This window comes from Cygnus olor, chromosome 8, assembly GCF_009769625.2.
Source record: "Cygnus olor isolate bCygOlo1 chromosome 8, bCygOlo1.pri.v2, whole genome shotgun sequence".
In the NCBI taxonomy this organism is placed as follows: Eukaryota; Metazoa; Chordata; class Aves; order Anseriformes; family Anatidae; genus Cygnus; species Cygnus olor.
Genome location: NC_049176.1, coordinates 28,126,343 through 28,152,100, shown reverse-complemented (window position 1 = coordinate 28,152,100; position 25,758 = coordinate 28,126,343). Strand labels below are relative to the sequence as shown.

General features: G+C 45.8%; 1 protein-coding gene across 5 annotated transcripts; it reads right to left on the bottom strand.

The window, feature by feature from the left end:
- Nucleotides 1-209: 209 nt before the first annotated feature.
- On the bottom strand, nucleotides 210-24,592 carry PRKAA2 (protein kinase AMP-activated catalytic subunit alpha 2). 5 transcript variants are annotated; one of them, XR_005822034.1, is made up of 11 exons: nucleotides 24,343-24,592; nucleotides 18,000-18,141; nucleotides 15,875-15,968; nucleotides 14,344-14,488; nucleotides 13,433-13,520; nucleotides 10,691-10,915; nucleotides 8,767-9,271; nucleotides 5,940-6,066; nucleotides 4,501-5,617; nucleotides 1,795-1,916; nucleotides 212-962 (listed from the first exon to the last, which is right to left on the bottom strand). XR_005822034.1 is itself a non-coding variant. In XM_040565541.1 (10 exons), exons 1-9 carry the CDS (start codon nucleotides 24,434-24,436, stop codon nucleotides 5,379-5,381), a joined length of 1,659 nt encoding a protein of 552 aa, XP_040421475.1. In that variant the 5' UTR covers nucleotides 24,437-24,592; the 3' UTR covers nucleotides 1,240-4,635; nucleotides 5,343-5,378. The 5 variants fall into 5 exon arrangements, 3 of the variants coding, with proteins under 3 accessions (XP_040421475.1, XP_040421474.1, XP_040421473.1); XR_005822033.1 differs by having other exon boundaries at nucleotides 210-962; nucleotides 1,795-5,617; XM_040565541.1 differs by lacking the exon at nucleotides 212-962 and having other exon boundaries at nucleotides 1,240-4,635; nucleotides 5,343-5,617.
- Nucleotides 24,593-25,758: the final 1,166 nt, after the last annotated feature.

The window sequence follows — 25,758 nt, the reverse complement described above, 5'->3', positions numbered from 1 at the left end:
CTGCTGAATATGAGGGAGACCTGGCATGTCTTAAAGCCCCTTCTATCACAGAAATTGTGACTAAAGGAGACTGCAGATAGGGATGAAGATGGAGCAGCCACTGCAGCTTTGTACTTTAATTGAATTTACATCCCTCTGTATCACAGGCATACGTGAACTAGCCCCCAGTTTTTCCTCCAAGCTCTTCTTATTTTTGCAAAATACCTTTAAAATATTTGTTTCTGTGCTTTTACGTAAGAAGTCAAGATCTGACTCAGGACAGGTCCATCAGCTCCACTAGATGCATGTTAAAATGGGAGAAAAATTTGTGGGCCAGGCTCATGGTGTGCATTCTGGGTTGGGAAAGCTGTTTTTGTTACGCACTCAGGTATTTTAACACTCTTCTCTGCCCCTTCACCCAGCCAGTAAGTTTCAAGGAGTTGTTGCTACTGTCTCTTTTTGTCTCTGAGTTTATTAAAGTGCAAATGTCAACCATGGAAACAGCTATCACATGCAGTGCAGTACACTGAGAACCACTTTCCACACCACCAACAGAAGGTAAAAGACTTCTTTGTGATTATCTAATGCACAGTTACTTGTACAAAGGCCAAAACTGAACCCAAGCTCTGTGCCCTTCCACAAAGGCTATACCCAGAAATAAATCTCAATTTCAGTGAACCAGTCAACACAACCTTCCTGATTAGTTGACAAAGTACAAAATGTCAAGAAGGATGGAGTAGTCATAGAACTTAGTATTCTCTTCTGAGCTTCATGTTAATGATACGTTTGAAGAGATGCTTATACTCAGAGCTTTTTAAAGTTCAGCATCTTAGCAGAAGAAAAATCATAAATATTCTTTATAATCCAAACCAAACCTTGCAATGGGCTAGTCTGGTTCCTATCTCAGAGGTGAGGATTGTCTGCCCAGAGATGCTGGGCCATGGGTACTACAGTCGTCCTGGGATTCAGTTTTGCTTTGCACTCTAAAAGAAAAAAAACAAATGCATTGAGGTACAAAACACATGAATATAACATGATACAGAACATATGAACATGCTTTCAGCAACAAGAATAAATGTTACCATGTCTACAGTATCTACTTCACAGCTTTGTGAGATGAGGATAAATAAACTATTACAAAACTTGAAAAAAAAACTTAGAGATGAGTCTTACAAATTATTTTTTTTTTAAATTAAGGCAGCTTCAGCAAGAATTTCAAGGCTTTTTGTCGGAAACAGACTGTTTTTGTAACACTAAACAACAAGCTTTGTATCCAGAGTTCTGACTGTCTAATTTTGATGCTTAAAACTAGCAAAGATAAGTTACGTATGCGCAGCATCAGTTCTGCTGCAAAAGTCAGTGTTTGGTCAACAGGAATAATGTGGGAATTCTGAAAATCAGTTCATCTTTCAGGCATGGAGAGAGAAACCTCCGAATGAACCTTAAATCCATGTCCCAAGAGGCAGACTGGAAATTCAGAATTATAGGAAGCTGTTGCCTTTTTATAAGTAAATGATGAAGAGAAATCGATGAGGGAAGGACTCAGGAAGCCAAAGGAAAGCACTAAGTGGAGGGTCCATATCAAAGTAAGACCTTAAGAAAGGTGGCTGTAAATAGTTACACAAAAATGAATCCTAAAACTTTAAAATAAAACACTACAGAAGCTGGAGCAGGAATTTGTTTGGCTCACCTGAAGGGACGGATGTGAGATTCTTCCCCCCATCCCTCTCTGAACCAATACAAAAAAAAAAAAGAAAACCAACTGCACAACAAATGGTACTTCAAGTATTCAGGAACATGGCCTGCATGTCTCACCGGTACGATTCTGCGTGAGCTGTGGGATTTGTGCACCTCGGGAAATAAAGCTGCAGTTTCCAGCAGTCCTAATGTGTGTTGAAGGCACGATTTCATGTCCTGTGCTAGGGTCTCTCTTCCTTCTACATGGGTGCACAAAAGACTGATGGTAAAGAGCAGTAAAACAAAACGGAGTAGACAGAACAGTTACTTTGTTCAGACTTCATCTATTCTGATATGATTTGGCATTATAATCACAAAAAATAATGTATATACAACAGATACGAACCAGTTGCTTCACTTTTTACAACACTGCCCACATCCCTGTGCTTGTACACACCTTCTGGAAAGCTAAACTGGACACACGCTGCATGTGCACTTCTAACCTATTAAACAAAAACCTCCCGCTGCCTTTGCCTGCTTAGCTCCAACTCCTGAGACCCAAACTGCCCCTGCGTATATAATATACACATATATATATTTGCCAACTAGTACATTACAAGCTATTTCTGAATTAACTCAACCAGGAGCTGGAGGTTAATGCTGGAGCCTAACTGACCTCTGCATGGTGTCTCTCTCCCGGTTGGGCTGAAGCAATATTCGGGTGAATCTGTGGCTTGCAAAGCACAGCTGTCCAGTGGCTTATGAAGAATTGCACTTGGAGGAATTCAAGTTTGTTTACTTCAAATACATCTACCCTGCTTTTCCTAATGGTCGTGCACGTACCAGTATAACTCAAACACTGGACCACAGTGTAACAGTGTAAAACAAACTTTTCCTCCAGAAAGCATATCTGGAGGTCAGTAGTTTCTTTGCTTCTGGGAACCAGAAAACAGCCTATTTGAAAGTTAAAAAAAAAATAAAAATGATGAAATGTCTCAGAACATCTCCAAATGCAGCATGGATTTAGGTAAGGCTGTTTAATGGAGAGTTTAATCCGATCTGTTCGCTGAGGTCCTTCCACCAGCTCTGGGCTGGAGCTCTACATGCTTACCACCCGACCTACTTGCTGCAATGCCTCTGCTGAGAGTAGCTTCGTCTCTTTGCTTTTCTCCATATGGAAACCTGAGACACTCTTGTTGCCTTTTTGGCAGGACTGGTTTTGCAGATCCATACGTTTAGTTAATGTTTGCATGGGTCTGAGAAGATGCAAAGTGCCACAAGGTCTTATCCTACCACCTAAAAATCCCACGTGCCTCCAGGAAGCACTTATTTCTTCCTTAGGGAACGTGCTGCTGCTTAACACTACTAGTCCTGCGGGGTAGGAAATCCCAGAGGACAAGTGTAATTTTAAGGCAAGACATCAGTACATCTACACACTTCTGAAATACAGATTACATCTAATGCACGAGCCCATTATCAGCTGGGCCACAGTTGTTTCCAGGACAAGTGCCTTGGCAAGATGCTAAATTGTGAGTGATGACTTAAACAGCCTTTTACATTACAAATATACTTCACAGCAGGGAGCAGGACACGGAGATTCCTAATTGTTTCCTCGATGGGAATTCCTGTCTGTACCTGCAGCCACTCGGCCACCCTCTCCTGCTCCTTTCCGAGGAGCTTATCTCCAGCACCTAAAACATCCAGATCTGTTTGCCCAACCTTTGCTGGCATCTCAGCACTGATCCAAAAGCTCCTAAGGAGCAAGATGCTGGCCAGATTTGGCTCTAGGGCTTTCTTTTTTTTGTATGCAGGATTCTGGATTCTCTGTTCTTTCTTATACCAGAGCACAGGAGACGTGCGTCACCTGACAGCCACCAGGCAGGCTGTCAAAGCCATTCCTCACCCCAGAGTATTTATTTCATAAGAATAATATAATAAAAGCTTATTACAAAACCTAGGAGTACTACAAATATTTCCAGTGTTTCTTTTAAAAACAAAATTGTTCTGCTGTCAGGTTTGTAATCCAAACACTGCTGTGTTGGATTCTGCATATGAGAACTTAACAGCAAAATGGATGGGTTTTTGGCAGCTTTCTACTTTGTGCGGCTTCTGGAAAAAACGGAGCTGGAAATTCACACTAGTGAGAATCAAAGTGTAATCTGTAACAAAAGTAAGGCAATTTTGTGTTTGTTAAAAAAAGGGACTTCAAGTTGAAAACGTCCACTTAACTGCCAGTAGATGGCAAAAATATCCCGTATTTGTCTTCATTACCTAAAATGATTAGTACAAAAGGCTTAACGTGTCTTTCTCTTCCTTGCTTCTCATAGAAACTTTCAGAAAGTATAAATTAAAGTGCAACTGTACAAAAGAAACAATTCCTAGCAAAAACCATCTAGGGTCATAAGAGGCTATCAAAAAAAATGGATTTTTTTTTTTTAAACATCAAATGACCACATTCCTGGGACCAGTAACATTGGTTCTCCTTTGTTTTGTTTCTTAAAACAAAACCAAAAAAGTATGAAAAAAACCACCCAGGATTTTTTGGCAAAGTTTTCATAAAGCATTTGTTCCTTGACTGATTAGCCTATTATGTTCCTTCGCAATCAAGTAAATGGAATTAAATACCATAGCAAAGCCAAGCAGATGCCAACGCTGTCCATGAGATTAAGCCTACGCGATGAGAAGTAGTAACTCTTTTAAACAAAGAAGTCGTCACACATGCACTAGAGTTTACCCTCAAATAACAAGAATTTTAACCTTAAAAATCCCCACAGTTTGTCTTAAAGTATAAAATCCTATCCTTCAGATAGTAAAGGAACAGTGAAACGTTCAAGATATCCCTGCCTTCTCCACGGAGCGGCGAGGTCCCAGCCCCTTCAGCATCAGGACAGCAGAGCTCTTTGTTCTCAGATCCTCCGACGGGCGAAGGCAGGCGGCTTTGGCAGATGTTTTGGGGCGGTGACGATGGCCAAAAGCTTCCTACAGGAAAGGTGAAAGGTAAATGTGCCAGGGCCACACTGCTGGCTCTCAAGTGTACAGGGAAGCTCTCCCTCCATGAGAACATTGTGGGCAGAGCACTGGATTTGGGGGGGGGCTCGGCAGCATCCTGCCCCACATCTGCAATGGGAGCTTTGCACATCCTACCCCTCACACTTCTTTAGTAGGGGAAAAAGAACAGAGGGTGGGATGGCACACCACAACAGTGCAGCAGCACTTCAGCAGCTGCTGGTTTTAGGAGGAAAGCATTGCCAGAGGCTCAGCCCCATCCTCCCCCTGCTCTGGGCAGCACAGGGGGTACAACATGAACCTCGCTGCACGCTATGTTTTTTGTACAAAGAGATGCTTGGCCACAGCTCTGTGAATTCAGGATCAACCAGGAGGGAGGTGTCTACCAAAAAGTCAGTGATAGGTTTGCTACTTCAAATCCATGCCCACGTTTCCCATTTGGTTCACTAGGAAAAAAAAGCTCGTTGTATACACTTCACCCTGGTCTAACTAGTGAAATTAAGTTATTCCTGATTTCCTCAGTGCCTTGTTAGAGGGGACTGGATCCTTTGAGAGTACAAAGGAGTACATTTTGGATCTTTTAAAAAAGGAATTGGTTCTGTGTCACAGGCTATGGAGCGGTGAGGAGGACAAAGAAAGAAGAAGAAAGAAGGAACGGCCACGTCGGACCCGATTCTCACAGTGCGATACCATGTGCTGGGGGACTGGTGCCTGGCTCAGCGAGCCAGGGCCATGATCAGGCTGGCGCACATCTCAAAGAAGTCCATGGTGTGGCTGCCCAGGCGTGGGGGCACCGAGGGGATGCTGCCCACGAAGGAGCCGCTCAGGGACCCCATCAGCGACTGGCACTCGGTGGCTGCTGCGGCATCAATGCTCAGTCTCGGCCGGTGCAACCCTGCGGCAGAGCATGAGCGCTGCGGAGTGGATGAGCCGGACCTCTGCTCCATCACCTCGTCTTGAAGGCAAAAAAAAAAAAAAAAAAGGGCAAGAAAAAATAAAACACAGCATTAGTTTGGTACCCCTAACATGTTTGCTAAGGAACTAGTAATAGTAGTGGAGACAAATGGATCTGAAGGGCTTTAGGAGTTGGACTCAATGATCCTTGTGGGTCCCTTCCAACTTTAGATATTTTATGATTACAATTCTAACTGACTTAGAAACAGCACTGTGTGCTACAAAAGCATTCGGGAATGGAAAGAATGATTATTTTTCTTCCAAACCACCAAACTTGCCATTTTGTATGTTTTACATCTCGCATTGCACCATTTCCCACTTACCATCAATGCTTTTGAAGTCCAGGAGATAGCTGCGGTTGTCCACCTGGTACAGCTGCAGACTCATTTTCACGTAGTTGCCCGTCACTGGGTTCTTTCTGCGCACTCTGAGATGGTAGGAGTTCACCACCTGCAACGGGCAACTGGCTTTAAGGAATACCATTCAAGGGAGCAAGAAGAATCCTTATTTTTTTCCTAAACACTAGCAAGACACCTTTTGAGGGAAATGAAACCAACACAACAGCTTCTGAAAAGATTATTTTTAAAAAAAATTAAGCAAATGGCTTCATATCATTTCCTCTTAGAAGTTGTTTTTAAAAATGCTTCTTGGGGCTCTGATTCACCAGCCCTGCTGACAGACGAAGCCTTTGCAGCCTGTCTGCCAGGCACCAAGCTGACATTGTTGCTCCCTCAACAGCTGCAATGGCCAAATGAGCCACAAGGCCACTCGCACACTCGCATACGAGGACTGTGCCTGGGAAAGCTGGGGAGGCTGGATGGTGGGGAACAGAAACCTCTCCCATCAGGACGGCTAAACTCAGTGTTCGTGAATCAGTCTTGAGCTGTGCTACGCATTTTCTCTTGACACTTCCCACCCTACAATCTGCTGCATCCCATTTGCAATGAGATCTTTTCTCTGTGCTATATTTATGAAGCGATTGCATGGATGGGAGAGCTATTTTGACTAAGAGCCACAGATGAAGTTATTCTTAGGGTGGAAAGGACTATTGTGAAACCTCCTTGTACGAAAAAAGCTCCACTGCCTCCATAAAGGCGTTTGGCTGAGTCGCTTCGCAAAGCTACACCAGAAATACGTTAGGTTTGTTAGCTGTCCGCAAAACCATGCAGCTAACAAATGTCTGGCTCTTGTAGGCATGTGCATCTGGAGACAGTCCATCTCCTCACTGGTGCCATGAAATCAGGCTTCTGGGCGCTACGTAGCTTTAAATACATAACAATATTATCAAAATAAGGAGGAGATACGAGGCTTTGATGAAAGCCTGGGACCAAGCTGGGATGCAGCTACCAAACGCAAGCAGCATTTCCTGCAGGCAGATGCTCGCTACTGAGCGAGAAGAAGGAAGGTGTGCCAGCATGCTTGAAGGAACAAAGCTGTATGGGCACAGAAGCTGGGCATTTTCCAAGTGCTGAAGTGTGACATTCAACCTGCAAAACCCTCCGGACCTGGAATGAGAAGAGTATTGACTCTGGTGATGAAGACCTAGTCAGAAATTCTCCTGTCTTGGTCCTGATGCTTGCAGAAGGCTGCAGCAAAAGGCCAGAAGAGCTCACACCCATGACTGCAACGAGTTTTAGGAAGTTGGGCCCAGTAGTAATAGTGAGGACTCACTCATGGGTTTACTCATCTGAATGTGAAAAAGATTGTGATCAAATGCTGCGTACCTCTGCAGAAATATCTGAAGCAAATATTATCAATTAAAATGTCATCTGGGTTTAAATCAGGCTTCAAGAAGCTCAGCCCTAAACCATGGAAGCTGTCTGGAAATACATCTGGTCACCGTTTCAGCTCTGTCAAGGAAAATGCCACCACATCAATGATACAAACAGCTTCAGCATGGCTTCTGCCCCCAAAACACCCCAGCCTCTCTTCTGGGCCTCTTTTATGATGCAGTAGGTTTACATGGCAAGGTTTTGGTAGCGGGGGGGGCTGCATGGTCCCACATGGAGCAGATCTCCATGCTGCAGCCCGTGGAGGAGCCCCTGGTGGAGCAGGTGGACGTGGCCTGGAGGAGGCTGCGGCCCATGGAGAGCCCCCACAGGAGCAGGCCCCGGGCCGGAGCTGCAGCCTGTGGAGAGGAGCCCACGCAGGAGCAGGGGCGCTGGGGGGAGCTGCTGCTGCCCATGGGGGACCCGTGCTGGAGCAGTTTGCTCCTGACGGATGGACCCTGTGGTACGGAGCCATGTTGGTTCAGTTCTTGAAGAGCTGCTGCCTGTGGGCAGCCCCTGTAGGATCAGTTCGGGAAGGACGGCATCCCGTGGGAGGGACCCCACATGGAGCAGGGGCAGAGAGTGACCATGAAGGAACAGTGGAGACAAAGCGTCAGGGACTGACCGCAGCCCCCATCATTCCCCATACGCCTACGCCGCTCGGGGGGAGAAGATAGAAGAGGGTGGATGGGGAGAAGGTGTTTTTAGTTCGTTTTTAGTTCCAACGGCTCTAGTCTGTTAGTAAAACGCAATAAATTACATTAATCTCTGTACACTGAGTCTCTTTTGCTTGTGACAGTAATTGGTGAGTGCTCTCCTTGTCCTTACTTCTACCCATGAGCTTTTTTCATCATATTTTCTCTCCCTGTTCTTTTGAAGAGAGGGGAGTGAGAGAAGAGTGTGGTGGAGCTTAGCTGCCCATCACTGCGAAATCACCATGTAAGAAGGAATAAGGGAACACGTATCGTGCTATTTCAGGACATGTGGCTGCAATGACCCAAGCAGAAATAATGGGAGTTGCTTTTCTTGGGAGCACTCGAGATGACCTTGCAAGGAATTAGCCACTAAAATTAGAAATGTAACCAGCTCCTCTTATCCCCACAGCTAAACAAGGCAGAATTATCTTTCCAGCCAGAGGCTTAGGGCATTCAGGGAGAAAACGCTTATTTCACGCCATAAATAAATGGCATGGATACTGAGCCACAGCCAGCATCTTCACACAGTGTGTTGGTATAAATAAGCACTAGCAGGGATGATCACAAGGTGTGGGTATTTGTTTGGAAACAGGTGAGGCTGTGACCATCATTTTAACTAACATCACTGATCAACTCAGATCGTATGAAAATAACCCTTGAAAACTTCCCTACAGCATATTTCGTACCTTCCACTCAAAATCCAGCTGTTTCATAGCACGGTACACCTCGGCCATAATGTCGTAGGGCTTGCTCTGGCTGCGGATCCCCAGATGCCACTTGGCTTTTTTGACAGTCAGGGGTTTGGGCTTTGTGGTGTTGAGTGCATCCAAAGGGCACCGTGCCTTGGGGCTGTCCGCTACCAAAGGCGGCATCCGCTCGGGGTGCGGCTTCACGCCAGGAGGGATGTGCATGTTGCTGTCATCCATGAAGGAGCCGGTGGGGGGACTGGAGGCAAGGTAGAACTCACTGGCCTGGTTCATGATCCTCCGGTTGTCGATGACGAGGTGGTAGGCAACTGCCAGCTGGTCCTGCGGGTCGCCGCTGTACAGACTGTTCATCACCTCTGACTCGGTGCATTCGAACTTCTCGCAGACCTCCCGAACCGCGTCATCGTCGATGACGGTGGCGTCGTAGGAAGGGTCCTCTGGGAAGAGGTAACTGGGCAGCTCTTCCTTAAACCATTCGTGTTCCCTGGGGAAAGGCAGAGAGGTGCCACTGTCAGCTCTGGGTAACCACTGATGCCACTTTGGTGAGGAACTGGCAATTTTTTGCACTGGAGAGGAGATGGAGAAAATGAGCTCTCTGGCATGGGGGTGGGATGAGAAATTGGGCGGCTGCATGTACCCCACAAAGATTGCTTGGTCAAGCTAGGACTAATCTTCAGACACAGAAAGGGGAGCTGGACCTGGTCCTGCGTGGTTCCCCCAGCACTGCAACACTGTGGACGCACAGCTGCTTGCTCACCTGTCTCTGCAGCAAGACCTCAGCACTTACAAGATGCTCATGCTTTTTCATCCCCATGGGTCTGACAGAGATGCTGAGCCTCAAAGTTACCCAGGCCCCCGATTCCCATGGATTTACAATGAAGTCAATGATAATTAAGTGGGTAAAAGCCACAGAGAGCTTTGGTGCCACGTACCAACTGTAATCGTACCATGTGCGCTGCAGCTCTATCATATAATTAAATCTTCCAGTCTTAAGGACACAAGAGATAAAAAAGGCATTTATAATCTAGATTTTACTTGAATGGTTAAATTAAGGCCATCAATTGCAAAAATATTAAAAAAAAATTGGAAGTCCTGAAAGTGTCTGTAACATTTATGTATATGCTTATCACACCAGCTACATGTAATGGCTACCATAAACTTCATAAAACGTACATATTGGGCTCCAGTTTTACAAAACTTTTTAAAATTACTCAAAGTTCTATTTGCAGTCATGAACTTTTAATGATATCTGAAGGCTCAAATATCTGCCTAAGAGCACAGTTGTTCCCTTTACTTTGAATACCCACAGTGATGCATGCTGGCAAAGGCTCATGAGCAGTGCACTCATTGACTACACAAGAAAAGGATGTTGCATTTAAAGATAAAGCACTTGCTCACATTTTAAGCTATATCAGATATTTTAAGATTAATTTAGTAATTCTTGCGTTCCTCTTCATTTTTTACTGAATGGACACTAAATACATTGACTACCCTTTTATTCTGAACTGGTATTCGGAGGGATGTGTTCTTAAATACTGAAAAATGGTTGGTGAATATTAAGTTCTTACGATTATTGTGTGATAGAGCTCATTTTCCAAAGGATTTTTAAGACATTTTTGAGGCTATTTTTATAATGCAATAATACGGCATTATATATATGGAAATGTATACACACACAAATTTTATTTATATATATATATTTAAAAATAAAATTGCAGGAAGTTACCTATTTTTTCACATGCATTGGTGAAGCCACTGAGAAATGAAGTCACCACCCCAGGTTCATCATCACCCACCTCTCCTTCAGCAGAGAACATTGTAGGAGGGTTCCTAAATTAAATCCCTCAGGACAAAACCCAGCTGGATTAGCTGACTACTCCTGTAAAGCACGCTCTGGGCTGACCTGATGTCCTTGATGGTTGCTCGCTTGAGGGGGTCAACCTGCAGCATGTGCATGAGCAGCGTGGCAACAGAGCGGTTGAGGTACTCGGGGATGTAAAACACACCTCCCCGGATCTTCTTGAAGAGCGTGGGGACATGCTCGTCGTCGAAGGGCAGCGTGCCACAGAGAAGGGCGTAGAGGATAACGCCACAGCTCCAGATGTCCACCTCTGGACCGGCGTACAGCCTGCATGAAGACAAGGGCAGGAGAAAGGGGTCACCCCTCTGCCCACCTCCCACTCCGCTCTCCTTCCCTGGGCCCAGCTGCCTTAAAAACTTGCATAAGCCCAAAACCACACAAGGGTGATAGGAAATGACCTGCAGAGCTGGTGCTGGCTGACCACGCTCCTCCATGGCGTAAGGAGCAGGTATGTGAGTGTCTCCACCAGACCTATGGAAAAGCCAAAACCCCCATTTCCAGGAGCTCTGCCAGGCTGCTTGTTCCTTTGCCCCCAGGGCCGGGCAACTCAGCCAGCAATTTGTATTCATTCAGCGAGGCAGATTAAGTGGCAGCAGATACTGTATCTCTTGAGTGTTTATTTTCAGTTGAAGTTTGTGTGCTGGCATGCAAGAGTTCCTGCTTCCGACAAGCTGCTAATGTGCTCCCTGGCATCACCACGTCATGACATCCCAAATATATGGGTTTTGCTCCTGCTCTCCTGGTCGATTTGTTTGTTGCTTTTTGCTACAACTGATGCTTTCTTAGAGACTTTGGAAGGCAGTGCTACCCTGGGGCTGAAAAATCAAAATGCAGAGGTGGAAATGGAAAGACAGAGGTCTGTTCATGAAACCTAATCATCCTGCACTTGCCGCTCTTGAAAAGCTCTGCTGCAGACACACCTGGTATACAAAAAGCACCAGTTGTGCACACTGTCATTCTCTGAATGCTACCAGAGCACCAAATTATCATCTTTGCTTTCAAGTGTGAGACTTTCCCCACTGAGACCAGCAGCAAAGTTAAGTCTGCATTTTCAAAATGCCCTGTCAGTTAGCCACCCCCTGGTCCTGCCACTGCGTGCCAGCTTTCAGTAGATAGGAGGCTGGATTGTTTGGCTGGTAGCCGCATTGTTTGAACAGTGGTTGGATTTTTAAGCCCAAATGAAGCATCCTTCAGTTACGCTGAAATCCAAGGTCTGGACCTGCCAAGGCAGCAGAGTCCTGGAAGCAGCTCACCTCCTCCAGCCTGCCATACCCACCCCCAGCAGCATGTTTACCCCTTGGCAGAAACAGCAGATCATTCCTCTCCCCCACAAACACAGCTCTCGTATGCTGTTACAGCTTTGAGAAAAGGGCAGCTTAGCACATAAATCAAGGGTATAAGTCACAGGAGTCACCCACACTGATGCTCCAAGCGGTCCTGATGCAGGACGGCTGCAGGAAACACTGTGGTCAGTGAAAAAGTGCCACAGGCAGGTTTGATTTTGCTTTTTTTCCTTAATTTGCTTGTTAATAAGCAGTATTGCCTCTATCCTTGGAATGATTACACTCTGCATACCAGGACCTGTAGGAACTAAATACTTTTTGTTAATCTGCCAGGTGCCTTCTCTCTTACATGAACTGAAAAGAAATGTGTTTCTGGCCTTTATTGAAAAGGACAAAGAGATAATGTTAATATTTTTTGGAATCACAGCAGAGTTTCTGGCATTGTGCCCCTCTTGACAATGAGGATTTACTTGTTTTCATATATATAGCTATAGTCACAACAGGCGTTTTGGATACCAGTCTAGTTCCTAGGATACTCTGCCAACACATGTGCCTGTGTAAACAGGCATAAAATAGTCATAATCACAACTTTAAACAAAATGTAGATTTAAAAGTTATAGGTATAAATATACTGGATTATGAAAACTAATGCTCGTGCAAAGGATGATTAAAACGTATAGGGCAGATACAAAGGAGATAGGCAGCCTGAAAGACCACGCAGAGGGCTGTAAATTTGAAAATCTGTGTTTATAATTTGTACTATGCTGTTACAGAAAGAGTAAGGGAAATCTATGTAGCTTAGATTCTTGACTGAAAAACACAGGAGTTAACACGTCTGTATCAATGTGGCAAGACTGAACTCAGCCTTGCAGCGTGAGTTTAAATGCCATGTGCATGCAGCTGCTGCACACTGGCAGGATGCAGCTTAGATATGCCACTGCACTGGAGTTTTGTCAGTTCAATTCATCAATTCAAAACAAAGCTACGATGGCTGAACCTACTGAAAAAAAAAGCCTAGCTTAAGGAACCAGAAGCCAAAGATTTTCAATACAAGAGCTTCGCAGTGTAGGGAAGTAACTAAAGAGCATACTGATTGCTCTCTTAGTGAATGATTTTCCTCATTAATGTTGTGTTTTATATTATAGGTGGGCAGGACAGAAGGGGGTGGCCTGAAAGAGCCTTTCCAACTGAAACCTCAGTATTTGCATTCAAAGAGCAATTTTCATCCTCTTTAATTAGCAATATAAACAGTAAACATCTGCTATTAATAATTCCTCCAGAGTAAACAACTTTAGCAAAACATGTTTTGCTATTACAGCCATTGAGAAATGTACTAACCAAGAAAACCTTAATATTTTGCCAGTAGATTCACCCAAACATAAAACATGGACAGGAACCACTCGGCTGCTTTTACTAGATGTACAAAACTGTTTCCAATCCCAAGAGCAAATTTAAAGATCACGTACTCACATGTGTTCTGATTAGAAGTGGCATGTCCTACCTTCCAGAGATGACTTCAGGGGCTGCGTAATTTGGGGAACCACAGCTAGTGCGAAGAAATTCACCATCTGACATCATGTTGGACAATCCTAAAAACAAGATGTTCGCTACATATTGACATTTGATGTGAAAGTCCAAATAGAGAGGACTCAACAGAGGAGGAGAGATACAGCAAGTGGAGGGGAAAATTTGACATCATTTAGGCAGAAACCTCTGAGCTGCTTTAATAATCCCTAATATTTTCTTTTCGCACCCATACAAGGAATATTGACTCCAAGCTAGCTTTGCTTCTCGGAGTTGCAAAGCTCAGAGCCTTCTTTAGCAGAGGAAGAGAGACATAATTCACTCCAGAATGTGTTGTTTATATGGGAATCCTGTGGGGTTGTGAAATTTGTAAATCTTTAAAAGGATTTATCACTGCTAGAAAGGCCTGAATGGGACTGAGCTGGTAACCCAGCTTTTACGTTGGATTTCAAACAGTAATGCCACTTAAAGACTCCTGTTACCATTCGCTTGGAAAATGAAGTGAGGCCAAGAACACGTGGCTATACTAAGGAGAACACGCATGAAAATAAACATACGCAGCCACCTCACCCTGAAATTAACTGCGCTGAGTCTGTCTTAAACATAAATTAGCTAAATCTTTATATTAGGTGATTATAATAAAACATAGTGAAGATTTGCAAATGACCTTGCTTCTCCATTATTAATGCAAGCACAGAAGCAGCCTACAATAAGTAATCCCTGCTTTTGCTAAGAGGCCAGTGTTTATAACTGTGGGCTTTTCAGGTAGAGAAACTGCTAGTGGTTATGAAAACAGACTCTGGGTTTTGTAAGGCGTGCTACGCAGACACGCTCCAGCAAGCGGCTTGTAGCTGGCTGCATTTCTGGAATGCTGTTGGGGTCACATACCAAAATCGGCTATCTTTGCATTCATGTGCGCGTCCAGCAACACGTTCTCCGGTTTCAGGTCTCGGTGGACAACCATGTGTCGGTGACAGTAATCCACTGCGGAGAGAATCTGCTGGAAAAGGCGTCGAGCCTCTGCCTCTTCAACCTGCAGATGCAAGGGGAAACCAGCCTGAAGGCTGCGGAGCTGGCGAGGGGAGGTTTGCCTTAGCAAGGAGCCAAAACTGTTTCACAGCGTGGAGACAAAACTATAACATGCTTGTGACCACGCTGGAACCAGGAGCAGCAAATGAAGCAAATTTCCCACTGGCATTTAATAATGTGCTCGTGTTTTCAAGTGATATAGTCCAGAACCGGGGGTAATGAGATGAAATTGGAAAACTAAATTTGGCTGAGCTGTCACAGAGAACCTACTGGTGACACCTATCAGGCAATGGCCTGCTTTCCCAAGGGGACAGGCTCTGTTGTACAGCATATGGAGATCAAAACACTGCAGAGGATGCTACAGGGAACAATTCCTCATGGGCAGATGGAGAAGGTGGCTTTCGGGAAAAAAAAAAAAACTAAAAAAAAACTGAAGGTGGAACACTGCAGTGATGCTACAGACAGAAAATCTACATATAAAATGATCAGGAGACTGACTGTTTACGCTGATGACTTCCTAAATATTCCCTTTATGAAAAATTTAGTTTCTGAATGTGAGAGTTCAGAAAGGATCCAAATTGGTCATTGAAAAGACCCAAGTGGGCAAAACATGCTGGAAATCAGAACTGTACTTAAAAACGTAAATTAGTTAGCTCCACCTACCAGTGCAATAACCTAAAAAAAAATATTGTGAATTTTTTGACTTATTGTAGTATAGAGAATAAATGCATAATGGACCAATCCTTCACCTGAAGCCTTATTCTGGATGTTCATTTTAGTCCATTCTTGTCTCTTTGTCCTGAGATTGCTCCCTATCTACGAGGATGTCCACTAGTGATTTTCTCTGTAACCATAATATCACGTTTCGTGCACTCAACCTATTCCTCATATGATTTATACCAAGTAGGAATACTGGCATTTGAAAATGCTGTTCAGATAAGCCACATTCTTAAAAAGTCTTCAAAAAGCCTGACGTGGAGCCAAGGGGGAGTCTGGAGGAGGAAAACGACTGGGATGGAGACCACACCCAGTGCTCTTCCCCTCCAATGCCCTGCACACACGTAAATCTGCTGCTGAACCAGGGGGGTTTGACAGGCAATCTATAGCCAAAAATTAAAAAAATATATGGTAGTTTTCCAAATATTTTCACTAAGCAACACGTTACCTTGGACATTTTGGTTTGCGTATCGAAATACATCACAGAATGTTGCAAAAAATGGCACGCAACTTTTGTGCAAGGCGAGTACGAGACGCTCCAGATGGGATTGCTGTGAAGCAGCTTCTATTTTGGGCCTTAACCTTAACCGTGTTCCCTGTAGCAGCCGTTTTACTTCTAAACATCATCCTCTTCCCACACAAGTGTTTGGCCTGACACGGTACTGGCACTTACGCGTCCATGCTTACAGATGTAATCAAATAATTCTCCGCCAGATACGTATTCCATGACCATGAAGAAGTCTGTTGGTGTGCTGATGACCTGGTACCTTCAAAAACACAAGGGAAAAAAAACAATAATAAGAAATAGAAAGGCTTTTAACAGATTATCAATGTCACATCAACTCTTAAAATAAGCAGTGCTTGGATCTTGCATTTATAATTGCTTTCCATTTCTGAAAAGCCATCTCTTATTTCAAGGGGCAAGTCAGGATAATCTTTCACTTGGCTATGAAAAAATCTCTTTTACAGATTTACCTTCTTCCTTCAAGCTTTTCAATAATCCTCTAAAATCTCTGCCAGAGAATCCTGTCCTGACTTTCAAATTTCCATTTTGGCTAAGATCTGCAACAAAATCTTCAGAAACAAAGGCTTTATTAAAATGGGGGTGGGAATGGGGTATATTTGGTTTCCCTCATGGTGAAGATAAATAAAGGAAGTCTAGACACTAGAGGGAGCTGCCCTTGGAAAGGTATAGAGAAAAAGATGAGCACTCCAGATTAACATTATTTTTCAAACATTAAACTCCTTTATATTCTAGTGATAGGTGTGTGGGGGGAAAGAGTATCCCCACTGACTTGGGAATTTACTCTCCACCTCCACTAAACAATCCCAGAGTGCCACAAATGCACTTCAGTTTCCCAGCTGGCAGAACCTGACAGCGATGAGCTACAGTCAATGCAGCTGTAGTATTTCATAGCAGCACCAGCCGAGGTGCCCTGTTTCAGACACATTATTTGCAACCCCCCCCCCCTTTTTTTTTTTTTTTTACAGTTGGTAAATAGATTTCAAATTATTTTCAGAGATCAGCAAGTGAACAGGTGTTAGTTCCATAAAGATCAATAGGATCAACTTAATTTTTCTGAAGTGCTTTGCACCCAGACATCTAAATTATTAGTAGCACTAATATTTCTTCCATTTATATGTAAAGTGATGGGACATCACAAGGGATTGAAAGAGGAGGTTTATGTACTGTAGTCTCCTCCTCACCTCTTTTCTTTATCACTGCCTTTCAGGATTGCAGTATTTACCGTAGGACACCAATGTTTTTAAACTGGTTTTAATTTCTAGGCTTTAAAAGTTTGTTTGATATATGTACGAGCAGGACTTGCAGGATACTGCATGCACAGCTGAGGACTCTTGCTGGCTTTTTTGTAAAATAATACCAATGTGTTCTCCAATAAATCCACAGAACTGTGAAGTTACTCTAAAGTCAACAGTTGCTGCATGGTTAGTTATTTAACTGTAGGGAGAATTTGTTTTCCCTTGCCTCTAAGACCCAGGTATTTGCTATATCTCATGCCAGTTTTAAGGCTGACCTAAATGTCAACTTATCCTCGCAGTTACCATTCAACAGCTTTCTTTTATAGAAATGCCAAAGATATTATCGAGTGCCTCATTAATGTGGACTGGCTGCACAAACTGGGGATTGAGAAGGAATCCCAGAGGCTGGAGTGCAGGTGCTGATTTACAACTTAAATTCAGGTTCATCAGAGTGGCAATGTTGAAAACTTATGTAAAATAATAAATAAATAAAAGTGTTCCTTTAAGCTCTGGATAATCAGGCCATTAAAACATAAATCCTATTGAATTCAGGCCAATGCTTCACTCTAAGGGCCTGGCTGTTCTGTAATTCCTCAGGCATGATTCTCAGTAGCTTCAAGTCCTGAGATACCAACCCAAAAAAGGGAGAAATCACAGAAATTTCTAATAGCATCCCAACACAGGAAAGCACAGATCCTCTCCATGCAGCTTTGTAATGGCATCTGCAAGGAAAAGAGGATGTTTTGTGCAGCTTTAGCTAAGCCAAAATTGGTGCAGGGACAAGTCTGATGGCTGGTATAACGGCCCAAACTCCCAATGGTAGACACATTTTCCATCGTTTCTCAATGTGTTGATTTTGTCCCCAGGCAAATTAGCAGGAGGACTCTCAAAAACGAGCATTTGGCTCTAAAATGCAAAAACTTGACCACGCACCTAACATTCTCTACAACTATAAGCCTTCTCTTGAAACCAAGTCGCCACGTGAAGATGTTGCAGATGGCGCAGTAAGGTGAATGTGTGGCAGAAAATGTACTTACAGTTTGATAATATGAGGGTGCCGGAAGAGTTTCAGGTTTTGAATTTCTCGTTTGATCTTCCCAACCACATCCAGGCTGCGTATTTTCTGTCTGTTTAGTATTTTTACTGCCACTTTGTGCCCCGTCAGCTGGTGTTCGCCAACTAAATAGAAAAAGAGCATTGCAAAGTCACTAAACAGAGAAGCAAGGTTCACATAAGCAACTTAAGCTACTGAGATAGACAATTTCTAAGCAAAAAGCAACTCTTGAAGGGAAAAAACAACAGAACTTGGGGTGTTCTGCATGTAGTCTGGATATTAGGACTTTATTTTCCTCATCTTTCCTATAGGTGCTCTTTAAGTTTCTTAGACCTCTTTCAGAGAGAAAAGTTGGAATCAAACACCCAGGAAAGTAGCAGGTTTAAAGGAAGCAAAATGATGCAATGTTTCATAAAATGCCTTAACTAAGACGTCAGAAATCAGTGCCACAATATATAAATGACTTTAAAACTAGATTTGGCACATTTGTAAATCCCAATAGACCTATTCAAATCCCAATAGACCTATTCAAAAAGACAATTTGGATAAAGAATAACTGAGTGCTTAAAAGTTGGTTTGTGTCTCTTCACTTTATTATTTTCCCATTGAAGTGAAGGAAGAAAAGAGGGGACTTATCTGCAAAGGGAGTTACTGGAGGTGTTCATACCCAAAGCTAATTTGCAAGGATTTATAGCACGAAAAGGTTACAGTGATCAGAAACAGATATATTTAAATGGCAGCAGAGAATCTCCACTGTCACATATGGGTTGAGTAAATCCCTCATAAACCAAATCTTAAAACTAGAACATCACGCTTCTTTAAGAAAACAGATACAGAGATTTTTCCCTGCCCAAAACAGGACTGTGGGATTTGCATTACTAAAATGAATTTCTATTTATACTTCCTTAAGTGTGCTTCTTGTTTTGATGACAAGCAGCAGGAACACCACGCTGGAGAGTAAGAGCTCCAGCAAATTCTGCTTGTAGAAAAGATACAAACTTTAATATGTGTTTTTATAATATCCGCATGGTGCACGTATATTGATGCTTATCTCCTGCACACATCAAGACAAACAGTGACCATAATCTAGAGTAGCACCACTGTTACTGGTGGAATTGCACTAATTTATCAGTAATGTAAAATGAATTCAGAATTTAATCCATTTGCTATCAACAAATAGACTATTTTTTAAAAGAAAAAATGCTCTGTGTTGTAGGAAACAAAATTTATAGTCAAGTTAACGGGACAAACTACTGAAACTGCTTGAAAACCGTCAGGCAGGTGTTTATATCCAAAAGGGTTCTCTGGCCACAAGCTACCCCTTTCATAGTATCTCAAGGTGTGATACTCAAAGAGGTGGTGTACAGATGGCTTTCTAAAGACTGTAGGTAAAACCTGCTTACGGTACATATCTGGTCTCTCTAATTATGAATGCTACCCCCTCAATAACAACATAGAGCACAAGGAGTTAATAATTATGAGTGAACGCTGGTATTACATTATTAGAGTCTGTAATTTTGGAGCCTTTAATGAGCTGATCAGAAGCAAACTGCATAAGCAGGCGGCCTGAGAAGGACCGGATGGCAGCACTGGCACTGCACGAGGTCACGAGGGGCACGCGAGGTCACTATTATTAGCCACGAGATAAGACCTGCTGGAGATTCTTTCCTCAATAAGAGCATCCTAAAAATAAAACACTTTACTGCCCTTGAAAATTAAAGCACCACTTTGCATGTCCATTTTACTCCTCGTAATACTTAAGCTACCTGATGAAATGAAAATAAACTAAGCTTTGCAGTTTGGATGCAATTTAGGGATTAGCTGAGGGCTGAAGTAGGGAGGTAATTCCTCCCCTGTGGTACAAGGAGAGCACTGAAAATAGTCGAAGGAAGCATTTTCCCTGGTGATCCTCGGGGATGGGAGAGCAGGGCAGTGCTGGACTTGCCCCGCCGCAGGGAGCCTTTGCTGGAGAAAAACTCTGCAAAGCAGCCCGTGTGCAAGGGGTGCAAAAGCCTGCTGCAGGTTTACTGGCCCGGGCACTGCCTCTTCATTCACTGCAAGAAATCCTCCCCAACTTGCTGTGCTTTGGCCAACAGTAGGCCTGCAAAAGGCACTGACCTCTCCTTGCCCAGGTTGTCATTGCTTATGCACAGCACACGCTGCACCGAGGAGGCTGGGGAAGGCAGAACAGAGGGGGAGCAACAACTGCAGCAGTTGTATTCAAGATATTTGACTTGGTTGACCCTTGTGCTGCGATACCTCTGCACTCTCCTTCCCTACCCCCATGGCTGGGAGCTCAATAAACCTTTTTTGAAAGCTGCCCTTGCTTCATTTGGCCCCATTCAAGAACTGTAGTGCACTAAGACAGTACTTGGGAAACCAGGGAACAGCAAAGCAAAGTGGCTTATGGCAGAACTAGGAAGAAGACCCAGATCTCTGCCATCCTTTGTTCAAGACAAGTCTGTCTGGCCTTACCCCAGTATATGCTTTGGGGAAGAAAAAAAAAAAAAAAAAAAAAAAAAGGCCATGCCCGGAATGAATAATTATTGTTTTTAAAGTACTGCAGAATAGTTCATCTTCTTTCCACCCATGACAAACAACACGCAACTCTGCAAAGGTTTTCTAGTTCAAAGACATCAATAAATAAAAATAAACAGTCTATTTTGTAATCCATCTTTTGCTTACAGTAAGCATTAGATACAGAGATATTATTGTTTCGGTCCCCAGTGGCTTGTTAAGCCTACTCGAACGTCTTGAGACAGACAAAGAGAGAATATAATTTGCTATGTGGTGGGTGTCTTTTAAGCCTTTTGGGTCTCTCCTGCTGCAGCCTGCGGACATGGGAATTTCCACATGTGGCCCTAGGGACAATTTTCCCCTCTGCTCACTAAGTTTCCAACCCAGCACACACCGGGTGCAGCCCTGGCACGGGGAACACCAGCAGGTCCCACAGGCTTGGCAGGGCTGAAAGCCATCTCTGTGCTAATGGGTTTGTCCTCTCCTGGTCCCTGGGATGGTGGTGCTGAGGGAGCCTTCTCCTTCCTTCTCCCTCGCTCCGCGGATTAAAAGCCCACAGGGAGGGGGGAGGGCTGAGCAACAGTATTAGGAGAGGGATTGGTGCACATCTCGTCTTTTAGCAGCAAGGGAGCTCCGGTGAGCTCCCCCGCAGCTTAAAATCAGCGACCAGGGCTCCTTCAGGGCAGGTAGAGGAGACAGACTTGACCTTGAGATGAGGAGCAGCACTGCGTACTGACCAGAGGCCCTAAACTCCGAAAACTGGCACCAAACCAGATGTGGTGCGAGTGTCCTCAGCCACTATGGCATCTGCTTGCACATGGGACTGCCTGGGGACAAGAACACTTCAGTATCAGATGCTACTAGAACAAGAAGATATAATAGAATGAGTTTCTGTCAGAAGACCCTTTTCAATTTGTTATTTTTATATGAGAAAAAGATGAGGATGAATAGTGTCTCAGCTCACTGTAAGATAAACAATCACTGAGATCTCTTGACAGCGTGGCTTTTTACAGCAGGTACCCATGAAGCCCACCTCTGGGTGCGTGTTTGATGCAGCTCAGACAGCACGAGCACTTATATTTTTTGCAAACACTTCGCAAAGACTGTAAAAGTTTAGGGAAGGGAGAGAAAACTCCTTCCCTATTAGCTGTGCTGGCCCTTATCTTAGCCTGAAGTTACAAATGAAATCAATCCAAAGCATATATTTAGCCATGACGTATTACTCCTGTCCCAGCGCCACTTGCTCATATGTTCTGTCACCCTTCCTCTCCCTTTCCTTCATCTGTTCAGGCTCTTCTAGTTGATCATCCTCCAGCACAAGGTTTGTCCTTCATCAGCAATGGAAAACGGGACCTGACCCTGCCTCGAGCCCTACGAACAGACGTAAACATAACCCAAGATCTGCAGGTCCCTGAGGGACCATGAATTGATCACTTTGGTGGCCAAGAAGTGCGGGTAACAAACCACCAAGCAGCCACCCGGGACGCTGAGCGTGACACCACAAGAAGAAACACTGCAGCAATTCCTCCTGCTGCTCCTTCCCGCTGCCACCCTTTCCAGCATTGCTTTCCTAAGCTCCAGATCTGCAATATAGCCACCTCAGCTCTATTTTCTGCAAATTCATCCCGTCTTGGGCCCAGAGGACAGGGGGAATAACTATCACCAGCTCTCCCTGGATTTGGCAAAACCCTGTGGCACCAGTGGCAGCTCCAAGCCTTCCTCCGAGGCCTGCTGTCCATCCACACTCACACCCACCGCCTTCCTCCCCATAACAAGTGCTGTATTCCCATCACCACTTCCAGCTGGGATTTCAGCATTAGCACCAAAACCCTGCTCTCATCTGTCAACCTATCTGCTCCCCTCACCTCGTGCCTTCTGTGGTCTTCCTATAACGGAGATTAAGGAACTGAAGGGGCTTGGAAGTAACCATTTCTTTTAGCTTTCATCAAGGCAGGATCATTCACCAATGACACAGGTAGCATTGAGGCAGAACAAACATCCCAACAGGACAGCAGTGACTTTTGCTGTCATACCTCTGGTTTCTGATGGCTGGAAGTGACTCCTCAGCTCCAGCCACAAATTCAAGCTCTGTTAGCATCCCATCACCACTAAATCCTCCCCCCGTCCTTCCACAGCAAAGCTTCTGCTTCCTTAATACCATAACGATTGAAATTGCAATTTATGATTTCTTAACCATGGAGAGTAAGGCAGGAAAAAAGTGCCTCTCATAAAGTCTTGTGCAAGGCAGGTTGAAGAAAACACATCAGCAATAAGAAACGCGGCATGGATTGCCCCAGCCTGCTGAGTGCAGAAGTAATTATTACACACAACAGACACAAAGCTTGAAACAACCAGGAAAAAAATCTCTTTGCTTCTCCCATGTTTTCTGCTAAACATGGTGAATATGGTCTTTTCTAAAGCCCATTAGATTAAAATGCTGCAGTTCTGCACAAACAGGAGATGCAGTTTCTTTGTCTCGGTTTCCAATCTCAGATCCAAATTTCACCTGGCAAACACCAACTGCCATCACAGGCAAAATACTATGGGAAAAATATACAAGTGTAGAGGGTACTACTTACTCATACAGGGCTTTGAGTTTGGAAATCACTTTAATGTTATTTTAAATGTGCCTTTGAAACTGTTCTTAACCAAAGCGGGGAGATGTGTGCGCAGGGGCTGCTGGTGCTAGCTACTCCTGAAAGGTAGCTAAGGAAAACAGGCTTTGTGGCAGGCTTAATTTGGTCTGCAAGAAAAAAAATTGCCTTTGGAGCACTTTTTGAGGTCCGCTGGCATACAGGAGTGATTTAAACAGTCCTTACTGTTGGAAGTATTTATTCTGATAATTCTTTAGTCGCTAAATTTGTGGTTTGGGATTAAACGCAGCAATATATTTTTAGGGGCCTGATTAATGGTCACAGGTGGATTTAGCTCCAGTGGTCGAGGTGTTTTCTCTCCCCTGCTGTCAGTTTTGGTTTATTTTAATACTCCGGCCGCCGAGCGCGGGCACATCTCTGAACTGAGCAGCCTCTGGGCACTGCGACAGCCTCCCATGGCAGGGCAGGGGACAGCCCAGCAGGGCAGATGCTCCGCACCAGCAGTCTGGAATCACAGCTCTTCATTTCCCTTAGATAACAAATTTTATAAAGCTTTTTAAATTTATTGTTTTAATATCATGACTCAGTGACAAAATGTGCGTGTCATGGCAGATTTGGCAGGGGAAAAAAAGAGACATCTTGGTGTCAGGTAAAGCAAAGCTGGTGCCCCCCTCGAGTCGCCCTCTCCGGGGTGAATCCCAGGGGACCCCCTCCCGAGCCCCAGCCCTGCCTGGCCGCGGGGCTGCTCACACGGGGAGGCGGGGGGGCGACAAAAAGACCCCCTCTCTCTCCCTCTTCCTCGCACCCCCCCGGCTCGAAGCGAGCAGGATAAGCAGCCCACAGCCCGTTTTCCACGCAGGGCTCGGCAACGCCGGCCCTGCCGCCCAGCCTCCCGCATCCCCGGTCTCCCGCTGCCGGTTCAAAGTTTTGCTGGGGGCACCGCAGCCGCTGGGGGCACGGGGGGGCGGCCGCGACCGCTGCTACCAAAGGGCCACCTCGGAGCCCCCTCGCCCCTTGCCCCCCCCCCCCAATTTGCAGGGGCCGCCCCATCCTCTGCGCCCACCCGGCGCGGCGCCAGCCTCCGCCCGCCCCCGGGATACAGCCCGGAGAGGGGGCGATGCCCGGGGAGGGGGGGTGGGAGGCGATACGGGACGACACGGAGAGCACCCCCCCCCCCGTCCTGCCAAGCCCCCTCCCCTCCCCTCGGTACTCAGCTCTTGACTTTGCCGAAGGTGCCGACCCCCAGCGTGTCGCCCAGCACGTAGTGGCCGATCTTCACCCGCCCGTCGTGCTTCTGCTTCTCGGCCATCTTCGCCCCCCGCCGGCGGACCACAATGCACAGGGCTGGCCCGGCACGGCTCTCTGCACGGCTCGGCACGGCACGGCTCGGCACGGCGCAGCGCAACGGGCGTGCGCAGCGGGGAGCGGCGGCGGCGACCCGGGCTGGGTGCGCGGGGGCGGGGATGGGCGCGACCGGTGCTGATGGATGGGATGGGATGGGATGGGATGGGATGGGATGGGATGGGATGGGGAGCAGCCTCCCGGGACTGAGGTCGGCCTCAGGGATACCCTCGCCGAGGTGCATCTGCCTGCAGGTGCCCCCCGTGCTCGGGGTGGAGCCCGGCGGAGGTGCCGCTGCCCGCCCGGTGCGCCCTCCCCGGGATGCGCCCCCTTCCTGCTGGAGGGGGGTGTCGCCTTGGGGTGTCCCCTCTTCGGGGGGCTGCTGGTTCGGGTGGTATTTGCTGGGGGGTTTTGTCTGCCTCGGGGTGGCAGCCTCCTGGGAACCTAAGGGTGGTGCTGGCCTCGGGATGCATCCTGCTTGCATGAGATGCTACTTAGGGTGAAACCCTCCTTATAGTGCACCCCCTTTGGGGTGCACCTGTGTGAAAGTGACACTGTCCTCTGAGGGACACCCACCTGAGGGTGGCAGCGTCCTTGGGGTGCACCTGTTTGGGGGTGTCACACCTGCTTGGGTTGCACCCATCTGCCCTCAGGGTATGTCCTCCTTCTGGTGCACCCTCTTTGGGTCGATCCCCCCTTGTGGCATACCTGGCTTGGGGTGACACCCAGCTTGGGGTGCACCTGCTTGAGCCTGACACCCTCCTCGTCGTGACACCTTGCTTGAGGTGATATCGGCTAGGGGAATGGTGGCAGGTCCATAGAGCACATCCGTGCAGGAGGCATGGTCCAGCGTGTGCCCTGTGAGGCCCGGCTGTAGCTTGGGTTGGGAGATGAGATGGGCAGGTGGAGGGGATCGATGAAAACAATCAATAATGGGCAATTAAATAACATGGGCTGGTGGGGCTGAGGGGAAGGGAAAGGAAGGGAAGGTCTGGCTTTGGGTGATGGAGGTGCCGCCTGCTTCTAGCAGCTGCTGGCTGGGCTGTGGGGGCTGCTGAGCGGTTCATGCTTGGCAAAGCAGCTACAGGAGCCTTCCTGCAGGTCACTTGCTGTGTTAGTACAACGGAGTGAAACGGATTCACAGGGAAGGAAGCATCTGTACATCAGTCAGTGCAGCCAGCCGAAGCCATCTCCACATCTTGGCAGTGTTGTCAGCTGCTTCTCGTGAGCTAACAGCTCATCCTAATGATAGCGTTATCCGTTCCTTAGCATTTCAGCCCTGGGACAGCC